At 48.3% G+C, this 27,262-nt stretch overlaps 1 protein-coding gene across 1 annotated transcript; it reads left to right on the top strand.

Annotated features, from left to right (window-relative positions):
• The first annotated feature begins 62 nt into the window (after positions 1-62).
• Positions 63-22,408, top strand: ATP6V1D (ATPase H+ transporting V1 subunit D). The gene is made up of 8 exons (XM_038743040.1): positions 63-180; positions 2,186-2,265; positions 5,692-5,759; positions 7,313-7,357; positions 8,889-8,992; positions 18,638-18,704; positions 20,407-20,485; positions 21,758-22,408. Exons 1-8 carry the CDS (start codon positions 76-78, stop codon positions 21,897-21,899), a joined length of 690 nt encoding a protein of 229 aa, XP_038598968.1. The 5' UTR covers positions 63-75; the 3' UTR covers positions 21,900-22,408.
• The last annotated feature ends 4,854 nt before the right edge of the window (positions 22,409-27,262 follow it).

The raw sequence follows: 27,262 nt of genomic DNA, 5'->3' as shown, positions 1-27,262 counted from the left end.
CTGGGGGGAAACGTTTGAACCTCTTCACATGCCTCTTGTCTAATTCTCGATTTCTTCTCTAGGGCACAGACAATCATGAAGGCGCGTTTGAAAGGAGCCCAGACTGGTCGCAACCTCCTGAAGAAAAAATCGGACGCTTTGACTCTTCGATTTCGGCAGATCCTGAAGAAGATTATCGAGGTGGAGTCAGCCTTGTCCCCGCTGATGGCGTTTCAGTAGCCGAGCCGATGATTTCATTAGAATCTGTGGCAGTCCCTTCCAGGGGCGCTGGCCGCGTGGGAGTTTTGTAGATCTGTGTCCAATTGGATTATCTTGTCTCTACCTCAGTGCTTAGGGCAGTGCTCGGCACAGAGTAAGCACTTAACGGATACCGTAATAGTAGAATGCCGTTGGTACGATGAAACTGTCAGTCCTGAACCGTCGGTTTCAGCTCCGACAGCATTTTGGCAGGGTGGGCTGGTTCTCCTGTTCCTTGGAGCCTTGGGGGGCTGGAAGTGGAGCCAAAGTGGTGGCCTTGTATTGGGGTCCCCAGCGGGTGGTCTGGAGGCCCCTTTGTGCCTGCAGGTGGCCGGAACTTTGGTCTGGACCTTTGTCAGGAGCCCAACTAGGGGCTCCAGTGTGCGGGCACTCTCTGGTGCTGAATCCTGAGCCTTCTACAAGCCCCGCTTCGGGGTGGGGATGGGGGGTGTCAGCGCCATGGCTCCTCACCAGGCCCCACAACTGGCCAGGGGCTTTCACTGCCATTATTGGAAGCCAGAGGGGCTGCCACTGCTGCCTTCTCTTCCTCCTCCTCCACCTTCTCTCCCTCTTCCTTCTCCCTGCTCTTCTTCCTTTCTTCCTCCTCCTCCCCCTTTTCCTTCCCCCCTTCCTTCTCCCTGCTCTTCTTCCTCTCACCCTCCACCTCCTTCCCCCTGCTCCTCCTCCCTGCCGCTATTCCTCCTCCCTCCTTCTCCCCCCTTCTCCTAGTCCTCCCCGTCCCCTTCTTTCTCCCTTCTCTTCCTTCTTCCTCCTCCCCCACCTCTCCTCCTTCCACCTCTTCCTCTCTCCCCCTTTCTCTCCTTCCCCTCTTCCTCCTCCTTATTTACCCCCTCCCCATTTTCCCTCCGCCTCCTCCTTTTCCCCCCTCCCTCCTCCTTCTGGAATCCATGCCCCTGCAAAGCCTTGCCCAGGATGCTAACGTTTATTTTTGAGCACAAGTGCAAACTTGGGTTGGAGCTCGGAGTGGGTGAGGCACTGAGGGTAGGATGTGGAAGAGGGGACGGGAGGAGGAAGCAGAGGGAAAGGGAGAGGATGGAAGAGGATGGAAGGGAAGAGAAAGAGAGAAGGAGGGCTAGGAAGAGGAAGTAAAAAGATGTACAAGGAGAAGCATCTCCTGCTCCTCTGTTTCACCAGAGCGGTGCACCAGGGAGGATGCTAGTGGTTCCCTTTCACCCTCACAGGGCCACATAAGCTCTGTTGCCAAGGCAACCGTGGCTCCACCCTCCAACCCCTACTTGTGCCCAGTTTTCCCCCCCTCCCCAACACACAGAACCCCCAGCCTGCTCCCCGCTTCTCCCACGGTGGGGTAACCAGCCCACACCCAGCTAATGGGAGGCAAGAGGCGGCTCCATCCATCTGGGCTCGTCCTCAGATTCTTTATGAAATGCAGGGATGGGGTGAGCTAGGGTGTCACCCCACATGCCATGGCCCCTGGGGTCCTCAAACTTCCTTCCAAGTTGTCCCCTCTTCTTCGGTCGGTTGTTCCAGACTGGCTCTCCAGGCCTTCATTTTTGGTTTTTCCTTGGATCATTTCACTGCTAGGTATCAGCTCTAGAGGATGGAGAGGGTAAAGGAGGAGGTAAAGCATTACATTTGTGCTACTTTGGATCACGGGCTAGGTGGAAGAATAGGTGAGAAATTGGTTAATAGCAAAAGTCCTTTTAGCCATCCTCCCCTTTCTTTTTGTTATTGTGGAGAATGTACGAGTGACTGGTTTGTAAACCTTACAGTATTTCCGATGATCCAAATCAAACCTCTTAAATAGTGCACGAAAACAATTGAAATTAAGTGGGAAATAAGTCTTTTGGCCGCGTTTGAGCCGATCTGAGGTGGCTGGCTCCAAAGCTGTCACCTTCACGGGACAGCGAAAGAGGACGAGGTGCAAGGAACATAAAATCTGTCCTTTTCTTGATTCTTTTCTCCGTAGACCAAGATGCTCATGGGCGAAGTAATGCGAGAAGCTGCCTTCTCACTTGCTGAGGCCAAGTTCACAGCCGGGGACTTCAGGTGAAACGGACAATTCCGGGAATTACCGGTCCTAATAAGAAGAATTAGGGGACTTGTTAAGCGCTTACTATCAGGCACTGTTCTAAGCACTGGGGTAGATACAAGGTAGGGTGGACACAGTCCCCGTCCCATATAGGGCTCACACTCTTAACCCCCATTTTGTAGGTGAGGTAACTGAGGCACAGAAAAGCGAAGTGACTCGCCCAAGGTCACGCAGCAGACGGGGGGCAGAGTCAGAATTAGAACTCATGACTTTCTGGCTCCCAGGCTCGTGGTTCCATCCACTAGGCCATTTCGCTTCCTAACCAGTCCACTGCCCTCCAGGCGGAGAGCCTGATGCTCGACTGTCTCGGGTTCTCTAGGGAGATGGCTACTGGTCTCAGCAGAGACCGCCCGAGGCCTGCTTAATTGAAGCAGTCAATCAGTCAGCCAGTCGTATTTTTTGAGCGCTTACTGCGTGCAGAGCACTGTACTAAGCACTTGGGACAGTACGACATATAGAGAAGCAGAGTGGCTCGATGGAAAGAGCCCAGGCTTTGGAGTCAGAGGTCGTGGGTTCAAACCCCAGCTGCGCCAGTTGTCAGCTGTGTGGGCAAGTCACTTCACTTCTCTGGGCCTCAGTTCCCTCATCTGTAAAATGGGGATTAAAACTGTGAGCCCCCCGTGGGACAATCTGATCACCTTGGAACCTCCCCAGCGCTTAGAACAGTGCTTTGCACGTAGTAAGCGCTTAACAAATGCCATTATTATTTTTACTATAACAGTAAACAGATACATTGCCTGTCCACAACCGGCCAAAGACTCTATCACTCAGCATTCACTTGCCTGCATGTGAAGGTGTAACGGTAACCAAAAAAAATTAGGATTGTTAAATTGTGATTTACGGGGCCCTGCTGGCCCAGTCAGGGGATTGGCAGCTCCTAGGTCTTGGATTCCCTTCCTATCATCATCATCAATCGTATTTATTGAGCGCTTACTATGTGCAGAGCACTGTACTAAGCGCTTGGGAAGTACAAATTGTTGGTTTTGGCTCTGCCCACTGTCACTCAGTCTATCAGTGGTATTTATTGAGTGCTTATTGTGTGCAGAGCACCTTACTAAGCTCTTGGGAGAGGACAAATTCAACAGAGTTGGTAGACACGTTCCCTGCCCACAACGAGTGTACAGTCTAGAGGGGGAGACAGGCATTAATATAAATAAATTATAGATACGTACATAAGTGCTGGGAGGCTGAAGGTGGGGTGAGTACCAAGCGCCCAAAGCATAGATAATAATAATAATAATAATAATGATGATGGCATTTATTCAACACCTACTATGTGCCAAGCACTGTTCTAAGCGCCGGGGAGGTTACAAGGTGATCAGGTTGTCCCACGGGGGGCTCGCAGTCTTCATCCCCATTTTACAGATGAGGGAACTGAGGCCCAGAGAAGTGAAGTGACTTTCCCAAAGTCACCCAGCTGACAAGTGGCGGAGCCGGGGTTTGAACCCATGACCTCTGACTCCAAAGCCCGGGCTCTTTCCACTGAGCCACGCTGCTTCACAGAAGCACGGAAGGGAGGAGTCGGGGAAAGAGGACCTAACCAGGGAAGGCGTCATGTCTTCAGTGCAACCCTCTTGGGCCCCTTGGTGCGAAACAGGGGGATTTTGTGATTCCCCTCTAGACTGTAAGCTTCTCGAGGGCGGAAATGGTATCTTCCAGTTTTTTTTTTTTAACATCGTACTCTCCCAAGGACTTAATACAATGTTCTGCTCCCAGTAAGTGCTCAACAAATACCATTGCTATAGCAAACCACACCCATGGTTTGGTCCGGGGTGGGGAAGCAGTTAAAGGAATGAAATTCCCCCATTCCCCTCCCCAGACCGGCATGATCCAGCCCCGGGCCTTGCTCCAGCCAGCTTGTACGGATTCCTACGCTACCCCAGGAAGACACTCCTCAAGTGTCATTGAACCTAGGGACAAATAACCCTAGCAGAGTAACCACTGGCTTCCAAATTTGGGCTTTAAGCTCCCTATGAAAGAAAAATAAGAAGCGCTTCAGTGGAGGAGGGTCAACAGAACTCAATTTATTTATTTATTTTATTTGTACATGTTTGTTCTATTTATTTTATTTTGTTAATATGTTTTGTTTTGTTCTCTGTCTCCCCCTTATAGACTGTGAGCCCACTGTTGGGTAGGGACCGTCTCTAGATGTTGCCAACTTGTACTTCCCAAGCGTGTACTTGCTGCACACAGTAAGCGCTCAATAAATATGATTGAATGAATGAACACAACGGTCAACCTGTGGTATTTATTGAGCGCTTCCTGTGAACACAGCCCTGTTCTAAGCACTTGGGAGGGGACAATACAACAGAGTTGGCAGGCCCGTTCCCTGCCCACAAGGAGCTTACAGTCTAGAGGGGAATCACAGATGCCCTCGTCTTGCCCAAAGGGCAGGACTGTGAGCCCACTGTTGGGTAGGGACTATCTCTATATCATCATCAATCGTATTTATTGAGCGCTTACTATGTGCAGAGCACTGTACTAAGCGCTTGGGAAGTACAAACTGGCAACATATAGAGACAGTCCCTACCCAACAGTGGGCTCACAGTCTAGAAGGGGGAGACAGAGAACAAAACCAAACATACTAACAACAATAAATACGATTGATGATGATGATGATGAGGGTCTGAGAAGATGTGTCAAAGACACAAGAGCCCAGAGCAAGGGAGCAGTGAGATACCTGTTCGATTTGCCTGCCGATGATGAAATTTGGGAGGGAGGGAGGGAGTGTTGTATGGGGGAGGCGGAATCAAACGTTTTCCATCCCATTCCTGGAAGCGGAGAAGCGGGGTTCAGAGGCTAGGAAACGGTACCCATCCCCCAGAACTGTCTTGTCGAGGGTGGGAAGCGGCACTCGACATTTCCAGAGCATTTATTTGTCTTATGGCCAGATTCCTTTTGTGGGGAGTAACGCTCACCAGCTGCGCTCCGGCCTACCGCTGAGCAATCCTGGAGAAGCGGCATGGCCTGCTGGATAGAGCCCTGCCTTGGGATTCGGAAGAATCTGGATTTGAATCCCAGTTCCTCCACCTGTTCTGTTGTGACAACAAGTGGGCAAGTCACTTCACTTCTCTGGGCCTCAGATACCTCATCTGTAAAATGGGGATCAGGACTGTGATCCCCAGTAGGACTGGGACTGAGTTCAACCTGATCTGCTTGTATCTACCCCAGTGCTTAGTACAGGTTCTGGCACTTAGTAAGCACTTAGCAAATACCAAAATCATTATTATTGTTATTATTATTATCTGTCGGTCATCAAAGTTATCCACGGAGGCTGCTCGATTCTAACAGATCTCTTGATTTAAGAGCCAGAGCGAGAGAGTGGATTACTAAAGATTTTGCTTCTCCAAGTGAAGCCATGATTATGTTCTCTTCCTTTGCAGTACCACGGTCATTCAGAATGTGAACAGAGCCCAAGTGAAGATCAGAGCAAAGAAAGATAACGTGGCTGGTAACTATTCTTACCTCTTCTATAGACACAAAAAAACGTTATTTCCCGAGTCCCCCTGGAAAGGTTTAGGAATATTCCAGGGGTGGCTAAATGTCCTGAATTTTTTTACACTGAGAAGCAGCATGGCTCGGTGGAAAGAGCCCGGGTTTTGGAGTCAGAGGTCATGGGTTCAAATCCCGGCTCTGCCACTTGTCAGCTGTGTGACTTTGGGCAAGTCACTTCACTTCTCTGGGCCTCAGTTCCCTCATCTGTGAAAAGGGGATTAAGACTGTGAGCCCCACGTGGGACAACCTGATCACCTTGTAACCTTCCCAACGCTTAGAACAGTGCTTTGCACATAGTAAGCGCTTAATAAATGCCGTTAATATATAAATATATACACTTGGTACCATTATATTGTGTTCTTGTAATTCCACATATCTGTTTTTCCCACATTTAACTTTTAATGGCAACCTATGTCATCGTCTCTACCAGAGATTTTTGCCTGTTAGCGAGAGAGATTTGTGAAGGCAGGATTTCACTGGGGTGAGACCAGTTTTTTTTCTTTTAATAACAATAATAACAATAATAATAATAATGGCATTTATCAAGCGCTTACTATGTGCAAAGCACTGTTCTAAGCACTGGGGAGGTTACAAGGTGATCAAGTTGTCCCACGGGGGGCTCACAGTCTTAATCCCCATTTTACAGATGAGGGAACTGAGGCACAGAGAAGTGAAGCGACTTGCCCAAAGTCACACAGCTGACAAGTGGCAGAGCCAGGATTTGAACCGATGACCTCTGACTCCAAAGCCCGGGCTGTTTCCACTGAGCCACGCTGCTCCTTTTCAGTTTGTTTTCTAAATGGTACCTGTTAAGCACTTACTATGTCCTAGGCACTGTACTAAATGCTGGGATACATATAAGGCAATCAAGTTGGGCACAGTCCCTGCCCCACATGAGGCTCACAGTCTTAAATTGGAGGGATGATTAAATCCTGGGTTTACAGATGAGCCAACTGAAGCACAGAGAAGTTAAGTGACAGGCCCAAGGTTACAAGCAGACAAGTGGCGGAGCTGGGAATAGAAAATGCAGTTTCTTTGACTCCCGGGCCTATAGTATTTCCAGTAGTGATGATTAGGGTATTTGTTAAGCGTTTACTATGTGCCAAGCACTGGGGTAGGTATAAGGAATTCAAGTTGTCCCATGTGGGGCTCACAGACTTAATCCCCATTTTACAGATGAGGTAACTGAGGCCCGGAGAAGTGAAGTAACTTGCCCAAAGTAACACAGCAGACAAGTGGTGGAGCTGGGATTAGAACCCATGAGTCCCAGGCCCGGACTGTATCCACTATATCATGGATCATAACATATCATCATATCATATCGTGGCTATATATCATCTCAATAAGCCCCACTGCTTCCCTGTTTCACAGATAAAATTTCTCCGAAGTGACTTTTAAGGTGCAGGAAACCTCATGGTTTCAAGGTTTTTTAAAAAAATTGCCACTTTGGCCTGTGAAATGAGCCAAATGCATCTGTGGGACAGTAACCATACTTTTCTTGTTGGACAGGCGTCACCCTGCCGGTGTTCGAACACTACCAGGAAGGAGGGGATAGTAAGTACTACATGATCCTCTTCTGGCATGCTTCCAGAAGCATTCAGTGCTAAACCTTCATTTCTTCTTCTCCCACTCCCTCTGTGTCATCCTTGCGCCCTTTATTCACCCCTCCTTTAGCCCCACATCACTTATAATAATAATAATGATGGCATTTATTAAGCGCTTACTATGTGCAAAGCACTGTTCTAAGCGTTGGGGAGGTTACGAGGTGATCAGGTTGTCCCATAGCGGGCTTATGTACATACCCCGAATTTATTTATTTATATTAATGTCTGTCAGGATTCCCCTCTAGACTCTAAATCTGTTACGGGCAGTTGTCTACCAATTCAGTTCTGATCTCCAAGCGGCGTCGTCCTTGCACTCGGATTTGCGCCCTTTATTCATCCCTCCTTTAGCCCCAAATCACTTATAATAATAATAATAATAATGGCATTTATTAAGTGCTTACTACGTGCAAAGCACTGTTCTAAGCGCTGGGGAGGTTACGAGGTGATCAGGTTGTCCCACAGGGGGCTTATGTACATACCCCGAATTTATTTATTTATATTAATGTCTGTCAGGATTCCCCTCTAGACTCTAAATCTGTTACGGGCAGTTGTCTACCAATTCAGTTCTGATCTCCAAGCGGCGTCGTCCTTGCACTCGGATATGCGCCCTTTATTCATCCCTCCTTTAGCCCCAAATCACTTATAATAATAATAATAATAATGGCATTTATTAAGTGCTTACTACGTGCAAAGCACTGTTCTAAGCGCTGGGGAGGTTACGAGGTGATCAGGTTGTCCCACAGCGGGCTTATGTACATACCCCAAATTTATTTATTTATATTAATGTCTGTCAGGATTCCCCTCTAGACTCTAAATCTGTTACGGGCAGTTGTCTACCAATTCAGTTCTGATCTCCAAGCGGTGTCGTCCTTGCACTCGGATTTGCGCCCTTTATTCATCCCTCCTTTAGCCCCAAATCACTTATAATAATAATAATAATGATGGCATTTATTAAGCGCTTACTACGTGCAAAGCACTGTTCTAAGCGCTGTGGAGGTTACGAGGTGATCAGGTTGTCCCAGAGGGGGCTTATGTACATACCCCGAATTTATTTACTTATATTAATGTCTGTCAGGATTCCCCTCTAGACTCTAAATTTGTTACGGGCGGTTGTCTACCAGTTCAGATCTCCAAGCGCTTAGCACAGTGCTCTCCACCCAGTAAGCCCGATTGCAGAGCACTCTGCTTAGCGCAGTTGATGGACTCGATCTCAGCACCCGAGAAGCTGGCAGTCCGAACAAATGATTCAGACACAACGTTCGCCCCTTTCCCGTCGGTCGGTTGCCAGAAAGGGACGGGCGGCCCGTTCCTCGTTTGCACTCTCAGCGGCCCTCCCACCCGGAATAATCGCTCGGCCTTCCCTTTCGGAAGCGCTGTCGTTGAGGGCGGATCCGGGGCTGTTCCGTTCCCTGGAATTGAAGTAAGGTGGGGCCGGTTGTTCCTACCCAGGGGCAAAAATGTTGCCCGACTGGTCGCTACAGGTTACGAGCTGACCGGTTTGGCCCGAGGCGGGGAGCAGCTGGCTAAATTGAAGAGGAACTACGCCAAAGCCGTGGAGCTGCTGGTCGAACTGGCCTCGCTGCAGGTGAGTTGGAAGCAAGGCTTCCTCGTAGCCGGACTCTTCACTGAACCGCTGGGAATTATTTGTTTTTCTGTGGTATTGGTTAAGCGCTTGCTGTGTGCCAGGCAGTGTTCTGGGGTGGAATCAATCAATCGTATTTATTGAGCGCTTACTGTGTGCAGAGCACTGTACGAAGCGCTTGGGAAGTACAAGTTGGCAACATCTAGAGACGGTCCCTACCCATCATCATCATCAATCGTATTTATTGAGCGCTTACTGTGTGCAGGGCACCGTACGAAGCGCTTGGGAAGTACAAGTTGGCAACATCTAGAGACGGTCCCTACCCAACAGTGGGCTCACAGTCTAGAAGGGGGAGAGAGAGAACAAAACGAAACATGTTAACAAAATAAAATAAATAGAATAGATATGTACAAGTAAAATAAATAAATAGAGTAATAAATACGTACAAACATATATACAGGTGCTGTGGGGAAGGGAAGGAGGTAGGGCGGGGGAACCAAGGTAATCAGGTCGGTCCCAGTCCCTGTCCCACATGGGGCTCACAGTCTTAATCCCCATTTGACAGATGAGGGAACTGAGCCCCAGGGAATAATAATAATAATAATGATGGTACTTGTTAAGTGCTTACTATGTGCAAAGCACTGTTGTAAGCGCTGGAGGGATACAAGGTGACAGATGAGGGAACTGAGCTCCAGGGAATAATAATAATAATAATAATGATGGTACTTGTTAAGCACTTACTATGGGCAAAGCACTGTTCTAAGCGCTGGGGGGATACAAGGTGATCAGGTTGTCGCACGTGGGGCTCACAGTCTTAATCCCCCATTTGACAGATGAGGGAACCGAGGCCCAGGGAAGTGAAGCGACTTGCCCAAAGTCACCCAGCTGACAGCTGGCGGAGCCGGGATTTGAACCATGACCTGTGATTCCAAAGCCCGGGCTCTTTCCGCTGAGCCACGCTGCTTCTCAAGGGGAAGCGAGGTGACTTGCCCCCCAGCAGAAAAGTGGCAGAGCTAGGATTAGAACCCAGGTCCTTCCGACTGCTAGACCCACGCTTTATCATTCATTCATTCGTTCAGTCGTATTTATTGAGCGCTTACTGTGTACTGGGGAAGTCCAAGTTGGCAACATATAGAGACGGTCCCTACCCAACAGCGGGCTCACAGTCTAGAAGGGGGAGACAGACAACAAGACAAAACATATTAACTAAATAGAATAAATATGTACAAATAAAATAGAGTAATCAATCCGTACAAACATATATACAGGTGCTGTGGGGAGGGGAAGGAGGTAAGGCGGGGGGGCTCAGAGTGGGAAGGCCTCCTGGGGGAGGTGAGCTCTCAGTAGGGCTTTGAAGGGAGGAAGAGAGATAGCTTGGTGGATTTGCGGAGGGAGGGCATTCCACTAGGCCATGTTGCTTTTCGGTGTTTTTCCCTGGTGCTTGTCCTGGTCACCTGAGCAGACTAATCTGCAGATTCCTCCCTGATCCTTCTATTCCAGGATTCCTCCTGTCGCGTTCGGAGGCTAGGATAGACTAGCGCCCTACAGTCTGGGACCAGCCCTGGCTGGGCGGAATTAGTTTCCCGCGGCCCCTCAGACCCTGGGAATACCCCTTCCCCGGGTGGGGCCCCTCACGCGGCAGCTGGCAGGCTCCTGACTCTGAAGGGGTCCTGTAAGTAGGCTTTTTATTGATACAACTAAACTTTATATTTATTGAGCGCTTACGGTGTGCAGAGCACTGGACTGAGGTTTGAGTGGGGCACCAAGGGAGATCTCAGTACTGTCCAGGTGAGCCACCAGTGAAACGCATCAATGTTCAGGGGGGAACTGCACCTAGCAGCATCTCCTTAATAAATGCCATTATTATTATTATTGTAACCTCCCCAGCGCTTAGAACAGTGCTTGGTACATAGTAAGCGCTTAATAAATGCCATTATTATTATTGTAACCTCCCCAGCACGTAGAACAGTGCTTTGCACATAGTAAGTGCTTAATAAATGCCATTATCATTATTGTAACCTCCCCAGTGCTTAGAACAGTGCTTTGCACATAGTAAGCGCTTAATACATGCCATTATTATTATTGTAACCTCCCCAGTGCTTAGAACAGTGCTTTGCACATAGTAAGCACTTAATAAATGCCATTATGATTATTGTAACCTCCCCAGCGCTTAGAACAGTGCTTTGCACATAGTAAGTGCTTAATAAATGCCATTATTATTATTGTAACCTCCCCAGCACGTAGAACAGTGCTTTGCACATAGTAAGCGCTTAATAAATGCCATTATTATTATTATTGTAACCTCCCCAGTGCTTAGAACAGTGCTTTGCACATAGTAAGCGCTTAATACATGCCATTATTATTATTGTAACCTCCCCAGTGCTTAGAACAGTGCTTTGCACATAGTAAGCACTTAATAAATGCCATTATGATTATTGTAACCTCCCCAGCGCTTAGAACAGTGCTTTGCACATAGTAAGTGCTTAATAAATGCCATTATTATTATTGTAACCTCCCCAGCACGTAGAACAGTGCTTTGCACATAGTAAGCGCTTAATAAATGCCATTATTATTATTATTGTAACCTCCCCAGCGCTTAGAACAGTGCTTTGCACATAGTAAGCGCTTAATAAATGCCATTATGATTATTGTAACCTCCCCAGCGCTTAGAACAGTGCTTTGCACATAGTAAGCGCTTAATACATGCCATTATTATTATTGTAACCTCCCCAGTGCTTAGAACAGTGCTTTGCACATAGTAAGCACTTAATAAATGCCATTATGATTATTGTAACCTCCCCAGCGCTTAGAACAGTGCTTTGCACATAGTAAGTGCTTAATAAATGCCATTATTATTATTATTGTAACCTCCCCAGCACGTAGAACAGTGCTTTGCACATAGTAAGCGCTTAATAAATGCCATTATTATTATTAATGTACCCTCCCCAGTGCTTAGAACAGTGCTTTGCACATAGTAAGCGCTTAATACATGCCATTATTATTATTGTAACCTCCCCAGTGCTTAGAACAGTGCTTTGCACATAGTAAGCACTTAATAAATGCCATTATGATTATTGTAACCTCCCCAGCGCTTAGAACAGTGCTTTGCACATAGTAAGTGCTTAATAAATGCCATTATTATTATTGTAACCTCCCCAGCACGTAGAACAGTGCTTTGCACATAGTAAGCGCTTAATAAATGCCATTATTATTATTATTGTAACCTCCCCAGTGCTTAGAACAGTGCTTTGCACATAGTAAGCGCTTAATAAATGCCATTATTATTATTATTGTAACCTCCCCAGCGCTTAGAACAGTGCTTTGCACATAGTAAGCGCTTAATAAATGCCATTATGATTATTGTAACCTCCCCAGCGCTTAGAACAGTGCTTTGCACATAGTAAGCGCTTAATACATGCCATTATTATTATTGTAACCTCCCCAGTGCTTAGAACAGTGCTTTGCACATAGTAAGCACTTAATAAATGCCATTATGATTATTGTAACCTCCCCAGCGCTTAGAACAGTGCTTTGCACATAGTAAGTGCTTAATAAATGCCATTATTATTATTGTAACCTCCCCAGCACGTAGAACAGTGCTTTGCACATAGTAAGCGCTTAATAAATGCCATTATTATTATTAATGTACCCTCCCCAGTGCTTAGAACAGTGCTTTGCACATAGTAAGCGCTTAATAAATGCCGTTATGATTATTGTAACCTCCCCAGCGCTTAGAACAGTGCTTTGCACATAGTAAGCGCTTAATAAATGCCATTATTATTATTATTGTAACCTCCCCAGCGCTTAGAACAGTGCTTTGCACATAGTGCTTAATAAATGCCATTATTATTATTGTAACCTCCCCAGCGCTTAGAACAGTACTTTGCACATAGTAAGCGCTTAATAAATGCCATTATGATTATTGTAACCTCCCCAGCGCTTAGAACAGTGCTTTCCACATAGTAAGTGCTTAATAAATGCCATTATTATTATTGTAACCTCCCCAGCACGTAGAACAGTGCTTTGCACATAGTAAGCGCTTAATAAATGCCATTATTATTATTAATGTACCCTCCCCAGTGCTTAGAACAGTGCTTTGCACATAGTAAGCGCTTAATAAATGCCGTTATGATTATTGTAACCTCCCCAGTGCTTAGAACAGTGCTTTGCACATAGTAAGCGCTTAATAAATGCCATTATTATTATTATTGTAACCTCCCCAGCGCTTAGAACAGTGCTTTGCACATAGTGCTTAATAAATGCCATTATGATTATTGTAACCTCCCCAGCGCTTAGAACAGTGCTTTGCACATAGTAAGCGCTTAATAAATGCCGTTATGATTATTGTAATCTCCCCGGCGCTTAGAACAGTGCTTTGCACATAGTAAGGGCTTAATAAATGCCATTATTATTATTGTAACCTCCCCGGCGCTTAGAACGGTGCTTTGCACATAGTAAGCGCTTAATAAATGCCATTATTATTAGTATTGTAACCTCCCCAGTGCTTAGAACGGTGCTTTGCACATAGTAAGCGCTTAATAAATGCCATTATTATTATTGTAACCTCCCCGGCGCTTAGAACAGTGCTTTGCACATAGTAAGGGCTTAATAAATGCCATTATTATTATTGTAACCTCCCTGGCGCTTAGAACAGTGCTTTGCACATAGTAAGCGCTTAATAAATGCCATTATTATTAGTATTGTAACCTCCCCAGCGCTTAGAACAGTGCTTTGCACATAGTAAGCGCTTAATAAATGCCATTATTATTATTATTGTAACCTCCCCGGCGCTTAGAACAGTGCTTTGCACATAGTAAGCGCTTAATAAATGCCATTATTATTATTGTAACCTCCCCAGTGCTCAGAACAGTGCTTTGCACATAGTAAGCGCTTAATAAATGCCATTATTATTGTAACCTCCCCAGCGCTTAGAACAGTGCTTTGCACATAGTAAGCGCTTAACAAATGCCATTATCATTATTATTATTGTAACCTCCCCAGTGCTTAGAACAGTGCTTTGCACATAGTAAGCGCTTAATAAATGCCATTATTATTATTGTAACCTCCCCAGCGCTTAGAACAGTGCTTTGCACATAGTAAGCGCTTAATAAATGCCATTATTATTATTATTATCTCCTGGTGGTTTGGAAATGTGGCAACTTGAAAATAAATATGGGCATAATTATAAGAAGATCAATCACTTCTGCCCAACTGGACCGGGGCGGGCCAGGGTAGGCCGGGCGCCTGCGTGCCCGTCCGCGCTCCGGTATTCCCCAGCCCCGCCGCGCACGCGCCTCCTGTTCCCCATCATCATCATCAATCGTATTTATTGAGCGCTTACTGTGTGCAGAGCACTGTACTAAGCGCTTGGGAAGTACAAGTTGGCAACATAGAGAGACAGTCCCTACCCAACAGTGGGCTCCCAGTCTAAAAAGTCCCCAGCCCTCTTCTGCTTAAAAGGGGAGGGAAGGTGAGCGACAGTATGGCGGAGAGGGTGGCTGAGCTCTGGGGCCCTTTTTTTATGGGGCTTGGTAATAATAATAATAATAATAATGATGGCGTTTGTTAAGCGCTTACTATGTGCAAAGCACCGTTCGAAGCGCTGGGGAGGATACAAGGTGATCAGGTTGTCCCACTTGGGGCTCACAGTCTTCATCCCCATTTTATAGATGAGGTCACTGAGGCCCAGAGAAGTGACTTGCCTAAAGTCACACAGCTGACAGTCGGCGGAGCCGGGATTTGAACCCATGACCTCTGACTCCGAAGCCCGGCCTCTTTCCAAAGCGCTTACTATGTGCCAAGCGCCTTTCTAAGCGCTGGGGTAGATGCAAGATAATCGGGTTGGACGCAGCCCGGGTCCCATATGGGGCGCACGGTCAGTTTCGCTCACGGAGCCCGGGGTTTGGAGTCAGAGGTCATGGGTTTGAATCCTGGCTCCGCCACTTGTCAGCTGTGTGACCTTGGGCAAGTCACTTCACTTCTCTGGCCCTCAGCTACCTCATCTGGAAAAAGGGGATTAAAACCGTGAGCCCCACGTGGGACAATCTCTTCACCTTGTATCCCCCCAGCGCTTAGCACATAGTAAGCGCTTAACAAACACCGTCACTATTATTATATGGGAGCCAGAGGGCGTGGGTTCGAGTCCAGGCCCCGCCACTTGTCAGCTGTTTGACCTTGGGCAAGTCACTTCACTTCTCTGGCCCTCAGCTACCTCATCTGGAAAATGGGGATTAAAACCGTGAGCCCCACGTGGGACAATCTCATCACCTTGTATCCCCCCAGCGCTTAGCACATAGTAAGCGCTAAACAAACACCGTCATTATTATTATATGGGAGCCAGAGGGCGTGGGTTCGAATCCAGGCTCCGCCACTTGTCAGCTGTGTGGCCTTGGGCAAGTCACTTCACTTCTCTGGCCCTCAGCTACCTCATCTGGAAAATGGGGATTAAAACCGTGAGCCCCACGTGGGACAATCTCATCACCTTGTATCCCCCCAGCGCTTAGCACATAGTAAGCGCTTAACAAACACCGTCACTATTATTACTGTATGGGAGCCAGAGGGCATGGGTTCGAATCCAGACTCCGCCACTTGGCAGCTGTGTGACTTTGGGCAAGTCTCCTGACTTCTATACTTAACTGCGTCTGAATATTTTTATTTGGGTATATGTCAAGTGTATCAATCTGAGTGTAACTAATTACCACAGGGTTTTAATTCATGCATTCGGTCGTATTTATTGAGCGCTTACTGTGTGCAGAGCACTGGACTAAGGTTTTAATGGTGCACCAAGGGAGATCTCAGTACTCTCCAGGTGAGCCACCAATGAAATGCATCAATGTTCAGGGTGGAATTGCACCTAGAAGCATCTCCTGGTTGTTTTGAAATGTGGTAACTTAAAAATAAATATGGGCATAATTGTAATTTGGCCTACGGAAACAACACACATAAATATGAGCCTGTGGTGAAAAGTAATGAGCGGTACTGACATGGAATGTAATGTGTTTATTCTAGTTATTGCGGTATTGAATTCGTAAACTTTCCCCTCTCAGTTCTTTTCTATCCCCGGGGAACATTCTCTGAGAGTAAAGATATTTTCTTGTAAACCGTTAGATCTTAGAGAACATCTTTAGGGTGAAGTTTGAGTGGAACAAGGAAGATTTAATAGCAATAATTTAGTATCCGGGATTTGGTTTTGGAGGCTTTTGTAAATTGGAAAAATATCTTATTAAAGGTACGTGCTGGGTTCTATATGCCAGGACAAGCTGTGGCGCATTTTGGAATTGAACAAATATGATGTTACAGCGAAAGACAGTTATTGTACATGCAAATATGTTTTAACTTCTTAAAAATTAAGCATTGGCTTTTAATCACACAGAAAAATCAAGTAGAAGGAATATTTAAGTTATAAATCTGTTTGATCCTGGTAAATCTCTAAATTCCTGTAGCTTTTAGCCCCCAGTTGAAGTGAGCCGTGATCAAGAGTGTTGTAAAAGTCAGGAAAAAAAAGCATTTGGGGTTTTGTTTTAGCTGCAAGTACCGGATTTGAAGGAAAATGTGAGACTATAGATGATGGAGTGTCCCTGAGGGGAATTCCAGTGGGCCTCAGCCTTGAGGATTGGGAGCAGGCCATGTAGGAGCAGTTTGGCTTAGTGGAAAGAGCACGGATTTAAGAGTCACAGGTAGTGGGTTCTAATCCCGGCTGTGCCACTTAGCAGCTGTGTGACTTCGGACAAGTCACTTAATAATAATAATAATAATAATAATGCTGGTATTTGTTAAGCGCTTACTATGTGCCAAGCACTGTTCTAAGCGCTGGGTAGATACAAGGTAATCAGGTTGTCCCACGTGGGGCTCACAGCCTTAATCCCCATTTTACAGAAGAGGGAACTGAGGCCCAGAGAAGCTAAGTGACTTGCCCAGGGTCACACAGCTGACAAGTGGCGGGGGCGGGATTAGAACCCATGACCTCTGGCTCCCAAGCCCATGCTCTTTCCACTGAGCCACGCTGCTTCTCTCTTTATTGATTGTTTACTATGCGCAGAGCGCTTAGGAGAGTACAATGCAACAGAGTTAGCAGACATATTCCCTGCACACGAGCCTACAGTCTAGAGGGGAGACAGACATTGCGCCTCAGTTACCTCATCTGTAAAATGGGGATTAAGACTTTGAGTCCCACGTGGGACAACCTGCTCACCCTGTATCCCCCCCAGTGCTTAGAACAGTGCTTTGCACATAGTAAGTGCTTAACAAATACCATTATTATTATTATTATTATTCTCTGTACCTCAGTTACCTCATCTGTAAAATGGGGGTTAAGACTGTGAGCCCCACGTGGGACAATCTAATAACCTCGTCTCTCCCCAGCACTTAGAACAGTGCTTGGCACCTAGTAAGTGCTTAACAAATACCATTATTGTTATTATTGCTATTATTATTAATCCCCATTTTTTCCTATGAGGAGACTGAGGCACGGAGAAGTGAAGTGACTTGCCCCAGGTCACACAGCAGACAAGTGGCAGAGCAGGATTAGAACCCAGGTCCTTGTGATTCCCAGGCCCGGGCTCTATCCACTAGACGATGCTGCTCCTGCTCTGTCTGCTTCTAGGTTTCCTTTGGGACTGGCCTAGCAGTGAAAACCTTTATCATTCATTCATTCATTCATTCATTCACTCACTCACTCACTCATTCATTCACTCACTCACTCATTCACTCACTCATTCACTCACTTATTCATTCATTCATTCACTCATTCATTCACTCATTCACTCACTCACTCACTCACTCATTCACTCACTCATTCACTCACTCTCATTCATTCACTCACTCATTCATTCACTCACTCATTCATTCACTCATTCATTCACTCACTCATTCATTCCCTCACTCATTCATTCACTCATTCATTCACTCACTCATTCATTCATTCACTCATTCATTCATTCACTCATTCATTCACTCACTCACTCATTCGCTCACTCATTCATTCGCTCACTCATTCATTCACTCACTCATTCATTCACTCATTCACTCATTCATTCATTCACTCATTCATTCATTCACTCATTCATTCAAATGTATTTATTAAGCCCTTACTATGTTCACAGCACTGTTCTAAGCGCTCATTCATTCATTCACTCATTCATTCATTCATTCATTCACTCATTCATTCATTCACTCATTCATTCAATTGTATTTATTAAGCCCTTACTATGTGCACAGCACCGTTCTAAGCGCTGGGGAGGTTAGCACGCCGCCTTCATCCCCGCCTTCATCCCCATTTTCCAGATGAGGTGACCGAGGCCCAGAGAAGTGAAGTGACTTGCCCAAAGTCACCCAGCTGACGAGTGGCGGAGCCGGGATCTGAACCCATGACCTCTGACTCCCAAGCCCGGGCTCTTTCCACTGAGCCACGCTGTTTCTCCGGCTGTTCTCCAACTGTTCTGCTCACCCTTGCTATAGTCCATGATCCAGGCAGGCCTTCTCAGCTCCCAGGATCCCTGTGGGGGGGCTCAAAGCTCCTCATTTTGAGTAGCCTGAGAGGCTGCAGGTTGCTTTTCAGGCCCTAACACCTCACGCCCTGCCCTCCGGGACCAAAGGGCCAGTCGGTTAGGTTCCCGTGTACATTCACCGTTTGCCTTTCTCTGCTTCCAGACTTCATTTGTGACGCTGGATGAAGCCATTAAAATCACCAACAGGCGAGTGAATGCCATCGAACACGGTGAGTGTGAGTCAGATGCCCCTGGGACGCACCCCGACCCCGGGGCCTAAGTGCAGCCTCGTCCTGTTTCCCAGTGGGAGCGTGGAATAGGGAGATTGACGTTTCCTTCCTCTCTCAGGGATCCATCTTCAAAATAATAATTATGGTACGCGGTAAGGACTTACTGTGGGCCGAGCACCGTTCTAAGCGCTGGGGTAGATACCAGTTAATCTTATACTTGCTCTGCTCCTCTGGCTTTCCTAAACAGCCTGGCGTAGTGGATAGAACAAGGGCCTGGTGGGGGGGGGGGGGGGGGCACAAGGTCATGGGTTCTAATCCCGGCTCTGCCTTTTTGTCTTCCGCGTGACCTTGGGCAAGTCACTTCTCTGGGCCTCCGTTACCTCATCTGCAAAATGGGGAGGGAGACTGGGAGCCCCACACGGGACGGGGACCGGGTCCGCCCCGATTTGCTTGTATCCACCCCAGTGCCCGGAACATAGTAAGCGCTTAACAAATACCATCATTCTTCTTCTAAATGATTCTCCGGAGCACCACACATGGGATCTGGTTTGGACACGCCTCCGGCGCTCTGCCTTTCCCACAACCCGAACGGTCCTTTCCCACTTCCTCATTTGTCCTTTCAGGCCCGTCCTTTGCCACCATCTTTACTCCCTTAATGCCCGTCTTGTAGGATTGCTTTTGTGGTTCCACATCCCACTTTGCCCCAGGAACTTGAGATCAGTCCTCCCTTGCTCCCTTTGCTCCTTGCGTGGCCAGGAGAGAACGGGAGTCGGCCCCGTTTGGGAAATGGTGAAAGGGAAGGATGGGGCGGCCGAACGACGAGTCAGGACTCGGCCCGGGAGAGTCGAATCCGAACCTCCGTTCTGGTTCCCAACTTCAGGACCCGCAGAGGGAGGGGGCCCGAGAAGCCCGGCGGATGGAGGCCTGGGATCGGCGCCACTGTTTCCGAGGCTCTGCCTCTCATTTCGGCCCGTCCCCCCCGCCGTGAGCACTGTTTCCGAGCCTTCCGGGAAGCAGGCGCAGCGGTGTCCCAGCCAGCGTGCTCCAGCCGACCTCAGATCCATATTGGTAGAGAAGCCGCGTGGCTCAGTGGAAAGAGCCCGGGCTTTGGAGTCAGAGGTCAGGGGTTCAAATCCCCGCTCCGCCGCTTGTCAGCTGTGTGACTTTGGGCGAGTCACTTCACTTCTCTGCGCCTCAGTTACCTCACCTGTAAAATGGGGATTAAGACCCCCGTGGAACAACCTGATCACCTTGTAACCTCTCCAGCGCTTAGAACAGTGCTTTGCACATAGTAAGTGCTTGATAAATGCCATTATTATTATTATTGTCATCTGGGGCACGGCCCTCCGGAGAGGCTTCGGTTTAAAGCAGTAAACCGGGCGGCTTCGTAGAATTGAAGCCGTTGGGGCGGTGGGGGTCAGAGATCGGGGTGCAAGGGACAGAGACCGGCCAAAGAGGAGGAACCTGTTGCTCACTTATGGTGGTGGGCCCAGTTCTGGGCTAGAAGAGGCCTATACCCCGGGACCCGGGGTCCGCGAGGGTGACACTTGGCGTCACCCCGTCCGTGTCGGGCGGGTGAGCTTCTTCCGTGGCGTGACGGGCTTTGCCACAAAGAGCAAGTTATGACAGGGGCCGTCTGAGGCTCCCTCGACACGCCTCACCTTGCGGGCAGCAGTGACTCTCTCTCTCCCTCTTGTCCTAGTGATCATCCCCCGGATCGAGCGCACCCTGGCCTACATCATCACCGAACTGGACGAGAGGGAGCGCGAGGAATTCTACAGGTGGGCCGCGGCGCGCCACTCGGGGGGGGTACCGGAGGCCGGCGGGGGTGGGACCCCGCGTCTCCCTCAGCCATTGATCGCGCCAGCTGCCGATTCCATCAGCTGAAGTGATGGTGAAGTGACGGTGGCGTCCTGCCTCGGGCGGATGCATCCGGCCACCCCTGCCGGCCGCTGCTCTCAGGGTGGGGCAGGAGAAAACTCGGCCGCTTCGGCTCCCGTAGCCCCCGTCCCTCCGTGTCACCGGGGCGAGCTGCGGAGACGGAGTGGCGATGGCCCCGGAGCCACAGGTTCATTCGTTCCTTCATTCAGTTGTATTTATTATAATAATAATAATTGGCATTTGTTAAGCGCTTACTATGTGCAAAGCACTGTTCTAAGCGCCGGGGAGGATATAGGGTGATCAGGTTGTCCCACGTGGGGCTCACACTCTTAATCCCCATTTATAGAGCGCTTACTGTGTGCAGAGCACTGTACTAAATAAACACTTGGGAAAGTGCGGTATAACAATTAACAGGCAGGTTGCTTGTTCACCACGGTCAGCTGCTTTCAGAGCTGGAGCAGCTGAGAGCCTGGAGGAAGGTCTTCCAGAATGGAGATTCCTTTTCTCCATTTTTTTTTTTTAAACTGCCCTAGAACCGGTCTTAAAGGGAAATGGTGGCCGTGGGCAAGTAGTGAAAAACAGAGCTCAGGTGAGGGCCAGAAACTGAATTTCGGAGGAGGGAGCCTGCCGCTGAGATCCAAATCCAAGCTTGGAGGGGGGGGAAGTAATGACTGTAAGCTCAGGGTCCCTACTGGCCCATCCCCGGGAAATGAAATGCCTTGGACTTTTGGAGTTTCAGAGCCAAAGGGCTTCTTGGGCTATTGACCTCAGGAGGAACCAGAGTGCTAGAACATAGAATTGAACACTTTTTGGGGAGAAATCTGGGACTGGAGCTGCTCCTGATCGATCCTAAATCCGTAGGACAGCATGGCCGGTCAGACTCCTGTAGAGGGTGGCCCTATACCTGCCAGGGAATTCCTGGAAGACTCTCTGTGGCACTAGTTGAAGGGAAGCCTCCCTTAGACTCTCTAGCTCTGAAAGCCCAGAATGGAGCCCTGCTGGGACCTTAGTGTGCTCTCTCCGATCCTCAGTTTACACCGATCCCAGTCTGCGCGGGGCGCAGAGGGGGCCCTGTGGTCCGTGGATGGGGCTGGAGCGGTAAAGCGAGGGGCTGCAGAAGTGATCTCCGCTGAACCGGTGAGCAGCTTCTGAGGAAGAGCCTTCCCTTGCAGGTTAAAGAAAATCCAGGAGAAGAAGAAGATCCTCAAAGAGAAGACGGAGAAGGAGCTGGAGTTGCGGAAAGCAGCGGGAGAGGTGTTGGAGGCTGCCAATCTCCTGGCCGAAGAGAGGGACGAGGATCTCCTGTTCGAATAGCCCGGGCCGGGGGTTCCGTAACACGTGGGGTGTCCGTCCGCCCTTCGTCTGTAACGTGGCTTTGTGTCATCTCAGCCTGAGGACTCCATCGGTCACGTTTCTTCCCTGGAGTTGAGTCTGTGATTCGGGTTTGGTCCACGGTCCCCTATTCCACGGGATGTGCCCAGCCCACAGTCCCGTCTAGTTGCCGTATATCCATCGTACTCCCTCTTTCGTTCACGCCAAGATGGGCGCCAGCCTCCAAACGCATCGGCGAAGGAATCCTCCGACCCTGTAGCTTAGCTCCTCGCGTACCAGCCCTCCCACCTGCGGAGTCGGGAAGCGGGTGGAGGAGCCCCCTGCCCACTTCTGGCATCGGAGCGCTCCAGTCCCCAGGCTTCTGTGAATTGAATAGCGCTCCGGTTTTCTTGCATGTCCATGCTCAGTCTTGGGAAGGAAGGTCTTCCTGGCCACGGGAGCCATCCGGCTAGTTCCCCCAGTGTAAACAGAGTAAACGAATGTTTCCCTGACTTTGGCCTCGGTGGTGGTGGTGGTGGTATGGGCGGTTCAGCACAGAGGAGCTGAGGTGGCACATTTTCCTCGTTTGTGTGGCAGGACGAGCTAGCCCTTTTCCCCTTCCTTCCCCGAGCAACGGCTTCGTTAGGTGCCCCGCTTCCCCGGACGTCCATCTCCCAGGCTTGGGCAAGGCTGCTGGTGGCCGGTAACCCTTGGCCCGGCTCCGGTGGGGACGGGGGGACTGCTAAGGGCCCAGGGGGCTGCGGGAGGGAATCGAGCACCACAGTGGAATAATAATAATAATAATAATAATGGCATCTGTTGAGCGCTTACTATGTGCAAAGCACTGTTCTAAGCACTGGGAGCTCAGAGGGAGGGTCCGGGGTGGAGGCCTGACACCGCCCAGGGGAAAGGCAGTCCTCAGTGTCTGCCGGGGGCCGGCGATGAGGGCAGGACTCAAATGATGGGGAGCCTGCCCAAAGAATCCTTCACGTCAGAGAACTAGTAATAATGGTATTTGTGAAGCGCCTACTATGTGCCAGGCACTGCACTAAGCGCTGGGGTGGATGCAAGCAAATCGGGTTGGACGCAGTCCCTTGTCCCACGTGAGGCTCACAGTGTCAGTCGCCATTTGACCGATGAGATAACTGAGGCCCAGGGAAGTGAAGTGACCTGCCCAGGGCCACGCAACAGAGAAGTGGGAGAGCCAGGATTGGAACTCACAACCTCCCAGGCCCGGGCGCTAGCCAGTAGGCTGTGGGGAAGGGAGCTCCAGGGTGTAACCGCTAACTGCCTGAGGTCATCCTGCTCTCCACATTTGAGCTAGAAATATGTGGCTTTTGGGCTTATTGGGAAACTTTCAATGCTGCTTTTGTAGTCTTTTACTAAAAAATGAATCAAATGGAACTATTCCCCTTAATTCTATTCCAATTTTGAAATATTATTTCTCTTTCTACATCAGTTTCATAAGGCTAAACCTCCTAAACTCCAAATCAGTTCTTCACTGCTCTTCAGTTTCTCAGCTTCGCTGCCTATTTATCTTAATTTTGTTTACTCATTTGTAAACTGCGTAGGGACTGTATCTGTTGCCAACTTGTACTTCCCAAGCGCTTAGTACAGCGCTCTGCACACAGTAAGTGCTCAATAAATACGATTGATTGATTGATTGATTGATTGGAGGAAGGGGGCCAAGGCCCTATCTGGCTGCTAGGCTTCTGGCAGAGGAATTGATTTTGCGACGGCAGGAGCCGTCACTCATCTCACCTGCTGCCGTTTGGTAGAGCCCAAGTCGTCGCGTCTGTCGGGCGCCCAATAAGTACCAGCTCTTAGGATCCCCTGCCCCAAACAGTCATTCATTCAATCGTATTTATTGAGCACTTACTGTGTGCAGAGCGCTGGACTATTTACTGAGCACTTACTGTATTCAGAGCACTCTGCTAAGCACTTGGGAGAGTACAATATAACAAGAAGCCGCTTGGTCAGACGGTTAAGAGCCCGGCCCCGGGGGTCGGAAGGACCTGGGTTCTAGTCCCCGCACCACCACTTGTCTGCTGTGTGACCTTGGACAAGTCACGTCACTTCTCCGGGCCTCAGTTACCTCATCTGTAAAATGGGGATTAAGTCGGTGAGGGCTGTATGGGACAGGGACTGTGTCCAATCTGGTTATCTGGTGCTTAGAACAGGGCTGGACGTATAGTAAGTGCTTAACGAACACCATTAGACCAAAATAAAGGACGCATTTCCCGCCCACAAGGAGCAGGAAGGTGGGAGAAGGCTGGCAGGGCCGGACATATAGTAAGTGCCTAACGGACACCATTACACCAAAATAAAGGACACATTTCCCGCCCACAAGGAGCAGGAAGGTGGGAGAAGGCTGGCAGGGCCGGACATATAGTAAGTGCCTAACGAACACTATTAGGCAAAAATAAAGGACACATTTCCCAGCTCCGCCACGTCTGCTGTGTGACCTTGGGCAAGTCACTTCTCTGAGCCTCAGTTCCCTCATCTGTAAAATGGGGATTAAGACTGTGAGCCCCATGTGGGACAACTTGTATCCACCCCCAGCGCTTCGAACAGTGCTCTGCACATAGTAAGCGCTTAAATGTCATTAAAAAAAAAAAATTTCCTGATCGCAAGGAGCAGGAAGGTGGGAGAAGGCTGGCTGAGGCTCCCGGGACACCTCCCCAGTCTGTCTTTTCCCCTACTGACCTCTCTGTTGCAGCTCTGAAGTCACGTTTGTCAGTGAGGGCAAGGCCCGGGACCGTTGCTCCCTCCCCGAGGGGTGACCCCGGTACCCCCCGAGGCTGTTTTAGACCAAATGGAGGAGTTTGACGTGACCAAGATGACTGCCGTCCACCCCGGCCTTCTGCAGGAGCTCGACAGGGCGGGACTGGTAAGAATGTGTAAGCTAGCTAGCGTCGTGAATGGCCACTGAATAATAATAATAATAATAATAACGTTGGTGTTGAGTGCTTACTACGTCTAAAGCGCTGTTCTAAGCGCTGGGGTAGATACAAGGTAATCAGGTTGTCCCCCGAGGGACTCACAGTCTTCATCCCCATTTTCCAGATGAGGGAACCGAGGACCAGAGAGGTGAAGTGACTGACAAGTGGTGGGGCTGGGATTTGAACCCGTGGCCTCTGACTCCGAAGCCCATGAAGCAGCGTGACTCAGTGGAAAGAGCCCGGGCTTTGGAGTCAGAGATCATAGGTTCGAATCCCCACCCCGCCACATGTCTGCTGTGTGACCTTGGGTAAGTCACTTAACTTCTCTGAGCCTCAGTTCCCTCATCTGTAAAATGGTGAAGACTGTAAGCCCCACGTGGGACAACCTCATTACCTGGTTTCCCCTCCCCAGCGCTTAGAACAGTGCTTTGCACAGAGTAAGCGCTTAACAAATGCCATTATTATTATTATTATTATTTCCACTGAGCACTTTGCACATAGTAAGCGCTTAACAAATGCCATTATTATTATTATTATTATTATTATTATTTATTATTTCCACTGAGCCAAGCTGCTTCCCCAATAGGGTGCGAGTAGGGTGTGTGGCCAGCGTAACACCCTTCTATGAGGAGGGTTTCGGAGGTGATCCTGAGAATTATAGAATAGAGTCGGGGCAGGTTAGGAAGGCTAAAAGGATCAAAGGATGGAGCACCTGTCATTTGAGGAAGATTGAAAAGATCAGGACATCCGAGGAGTGAGAATGAAGGTTGAAAGGGGCCCTGATTAAGTGTGCAAAAATCAGGAATTATGGTCAAACGTGGACTTGTTATTCACTAAATTTTGCTCTGTTCATGGGTCCTTCCATGCGTCGAGCAGGCCAATCTCACACCAGGGCACGAAGTTGTGCGGGCAAGAAATATCAATTTCCCCAAGAAGTCTTGGCATCGAATCACCAACGAGGTTTGTAGTGAGTTTTTAGAGGGAAAGATGGGGATCTCTGTGGGTAAAGTTAGAGCTGCTAGATAGCGTACCCGTAGTCAAGCCGGACAGCCAAAAATTGCACCTCCAACTATCATTTCTTAACTCGGCTCTGTTTGGCATTTCTGGTATTTTTAAATTTTCTACAGGAAAAGTAGACCTAGTAGTTGCACGTAAAGTGAAACAGAAAAGGAAAGGGGAACATATCTACGTTTTGAGACCGACGGTATATTTTTAAATGTCACTATTAAAGTGAACTTACACCGGGGAAAGAAAAAGAAATGATTGACTTTCGGAGGAAACAGTGTGTTGAATTGATGACCCCAGATACATGTCATTGGCATTTTTTTATCTGGTCCTTCCTTAACCCTTCTAGACCGTGAGCCCACTGTTGGGTAGGGACCGCCTCTATATGTTGCCAACTTGGACTTCCCAAGCGCTTAGTCCAGTGCTCTGCACGCAGTAAGCGCTCAATAAATACGATTGAATGAATGAATTATAACCAAGGAGTTGTGTTTGTCAAGATAGTAAAACCTGTGGGATTTGTTAAGCACGTACTGTGTGCCAAGCACTGTACGAAGCACTGGGGTAAATATGTAATCAGGCCAAGCAGAGTCCCCGCTTCATATGGGGCTCAAAGTGGAGGGAGAACAGGTACTGAATTCCCATTTTACAGATATGGAAAATGAGGTGCGGAAAAGTTAAAAGACCTGCCCTTGATCCCCCAGCTGGCCGGGGGCAGAGCCAGGATTAGAAGCCAAATAATAATGATGATGATGATGATGGCATTTATTAAGCACTTACTATGTGCAAAGCACTGTTCTAAGCACTGGGGAGGTTGCAATAATAATAATGGCATTTATTAAGCGCTTTCTATGTGTAAAGCACTGTTCTAAGCGCTGGGGAGGTTACAATAATCATAATGGCATTTATTAAGCGCTTACTATGTGCAAAGCAGTGTTCTAAGCGCTGGGGAGGTTACAATAATAATGGCATTTATTAAGCGCTTACTATGCAAAGCACTGTTCTGAGCGCTGAGGAGGTTACAATAATAATAATGGCGTTTATTAAGCACTTACTATGTGCAAAGCACTGTTCTAAGTGCTGGGGAGGTTACAATAATAATAATGGCATTTATTAAGCGCTTACTATGTGCGAAGCACTGTTCTAAGCGCTGGGGAGGTTACAACAATAATGGCATTTATTAAGCGCTTACTATGTGCAAAGCACTGTCCTAAGCACTGGGGAGGTTACAATAATAATGGCATTTATTAAGCGCTTACTATGTGCAAAGCACTGTTCTAAGCGCTGGGGAGGTTACAGTAATAATAATGGCATTTATTAAGCGCTTACTGTGTGCAAAGCACTGTTCTAAGCGCTGGGGAGGTTACAATAATTATAATGGCATTTATTAAGCGCTTACTATGTGCAAAGCAATGTTCTAAG

Source organism: Tachyglossus aculeatus, unplaced genomic scaffold (genome assembly GCF_015852505.1).
Source record: "Tachyglossus aculeatus isolate mTacAcu1 unplaced genomic scaffold, mTacAcu1.pri scaffold_275_arrow_ctg1, whole genome shotgun sequence".
Lineage (NCBI taxonomy): Eukaryota > Metazoa > Chordata > Mammalia > Monotremata > Tachyglossidae > Tachyglossus > Tachyglossus aculeatus.
The sequence above is the reverse complement of the archived record's forward strand: the minus strand, read 5'-3'. Positions and strand labels throughout refer to the sequence as shown.

Excerpts from the sequence above, each read along its gene's own strand:
- ATP6V1D (XM_038743040.1), top strand. The coding sequence starts at position 76 with ATGAAGGCGCGTTTGAAAGGAGCCCAGACTGGTCGCAACCTCCTGAAG. Across the intron at positions 7,358-8,888 it reads CTACCAGGAAGGAGGGGATA|GTTACGAGCTGACCGGTTTG; the intron begins GTAAGTACTACA and ends TGGTCGCTACAG. Across the intron at positions 20,486-21,757 it reads GAGCGCGAGGAATTCTACAG|GTTAAAGAAAATCCAGGAGA; the intron begins GTGGGCCGCGGC and ends CTTCCCTTGCAG.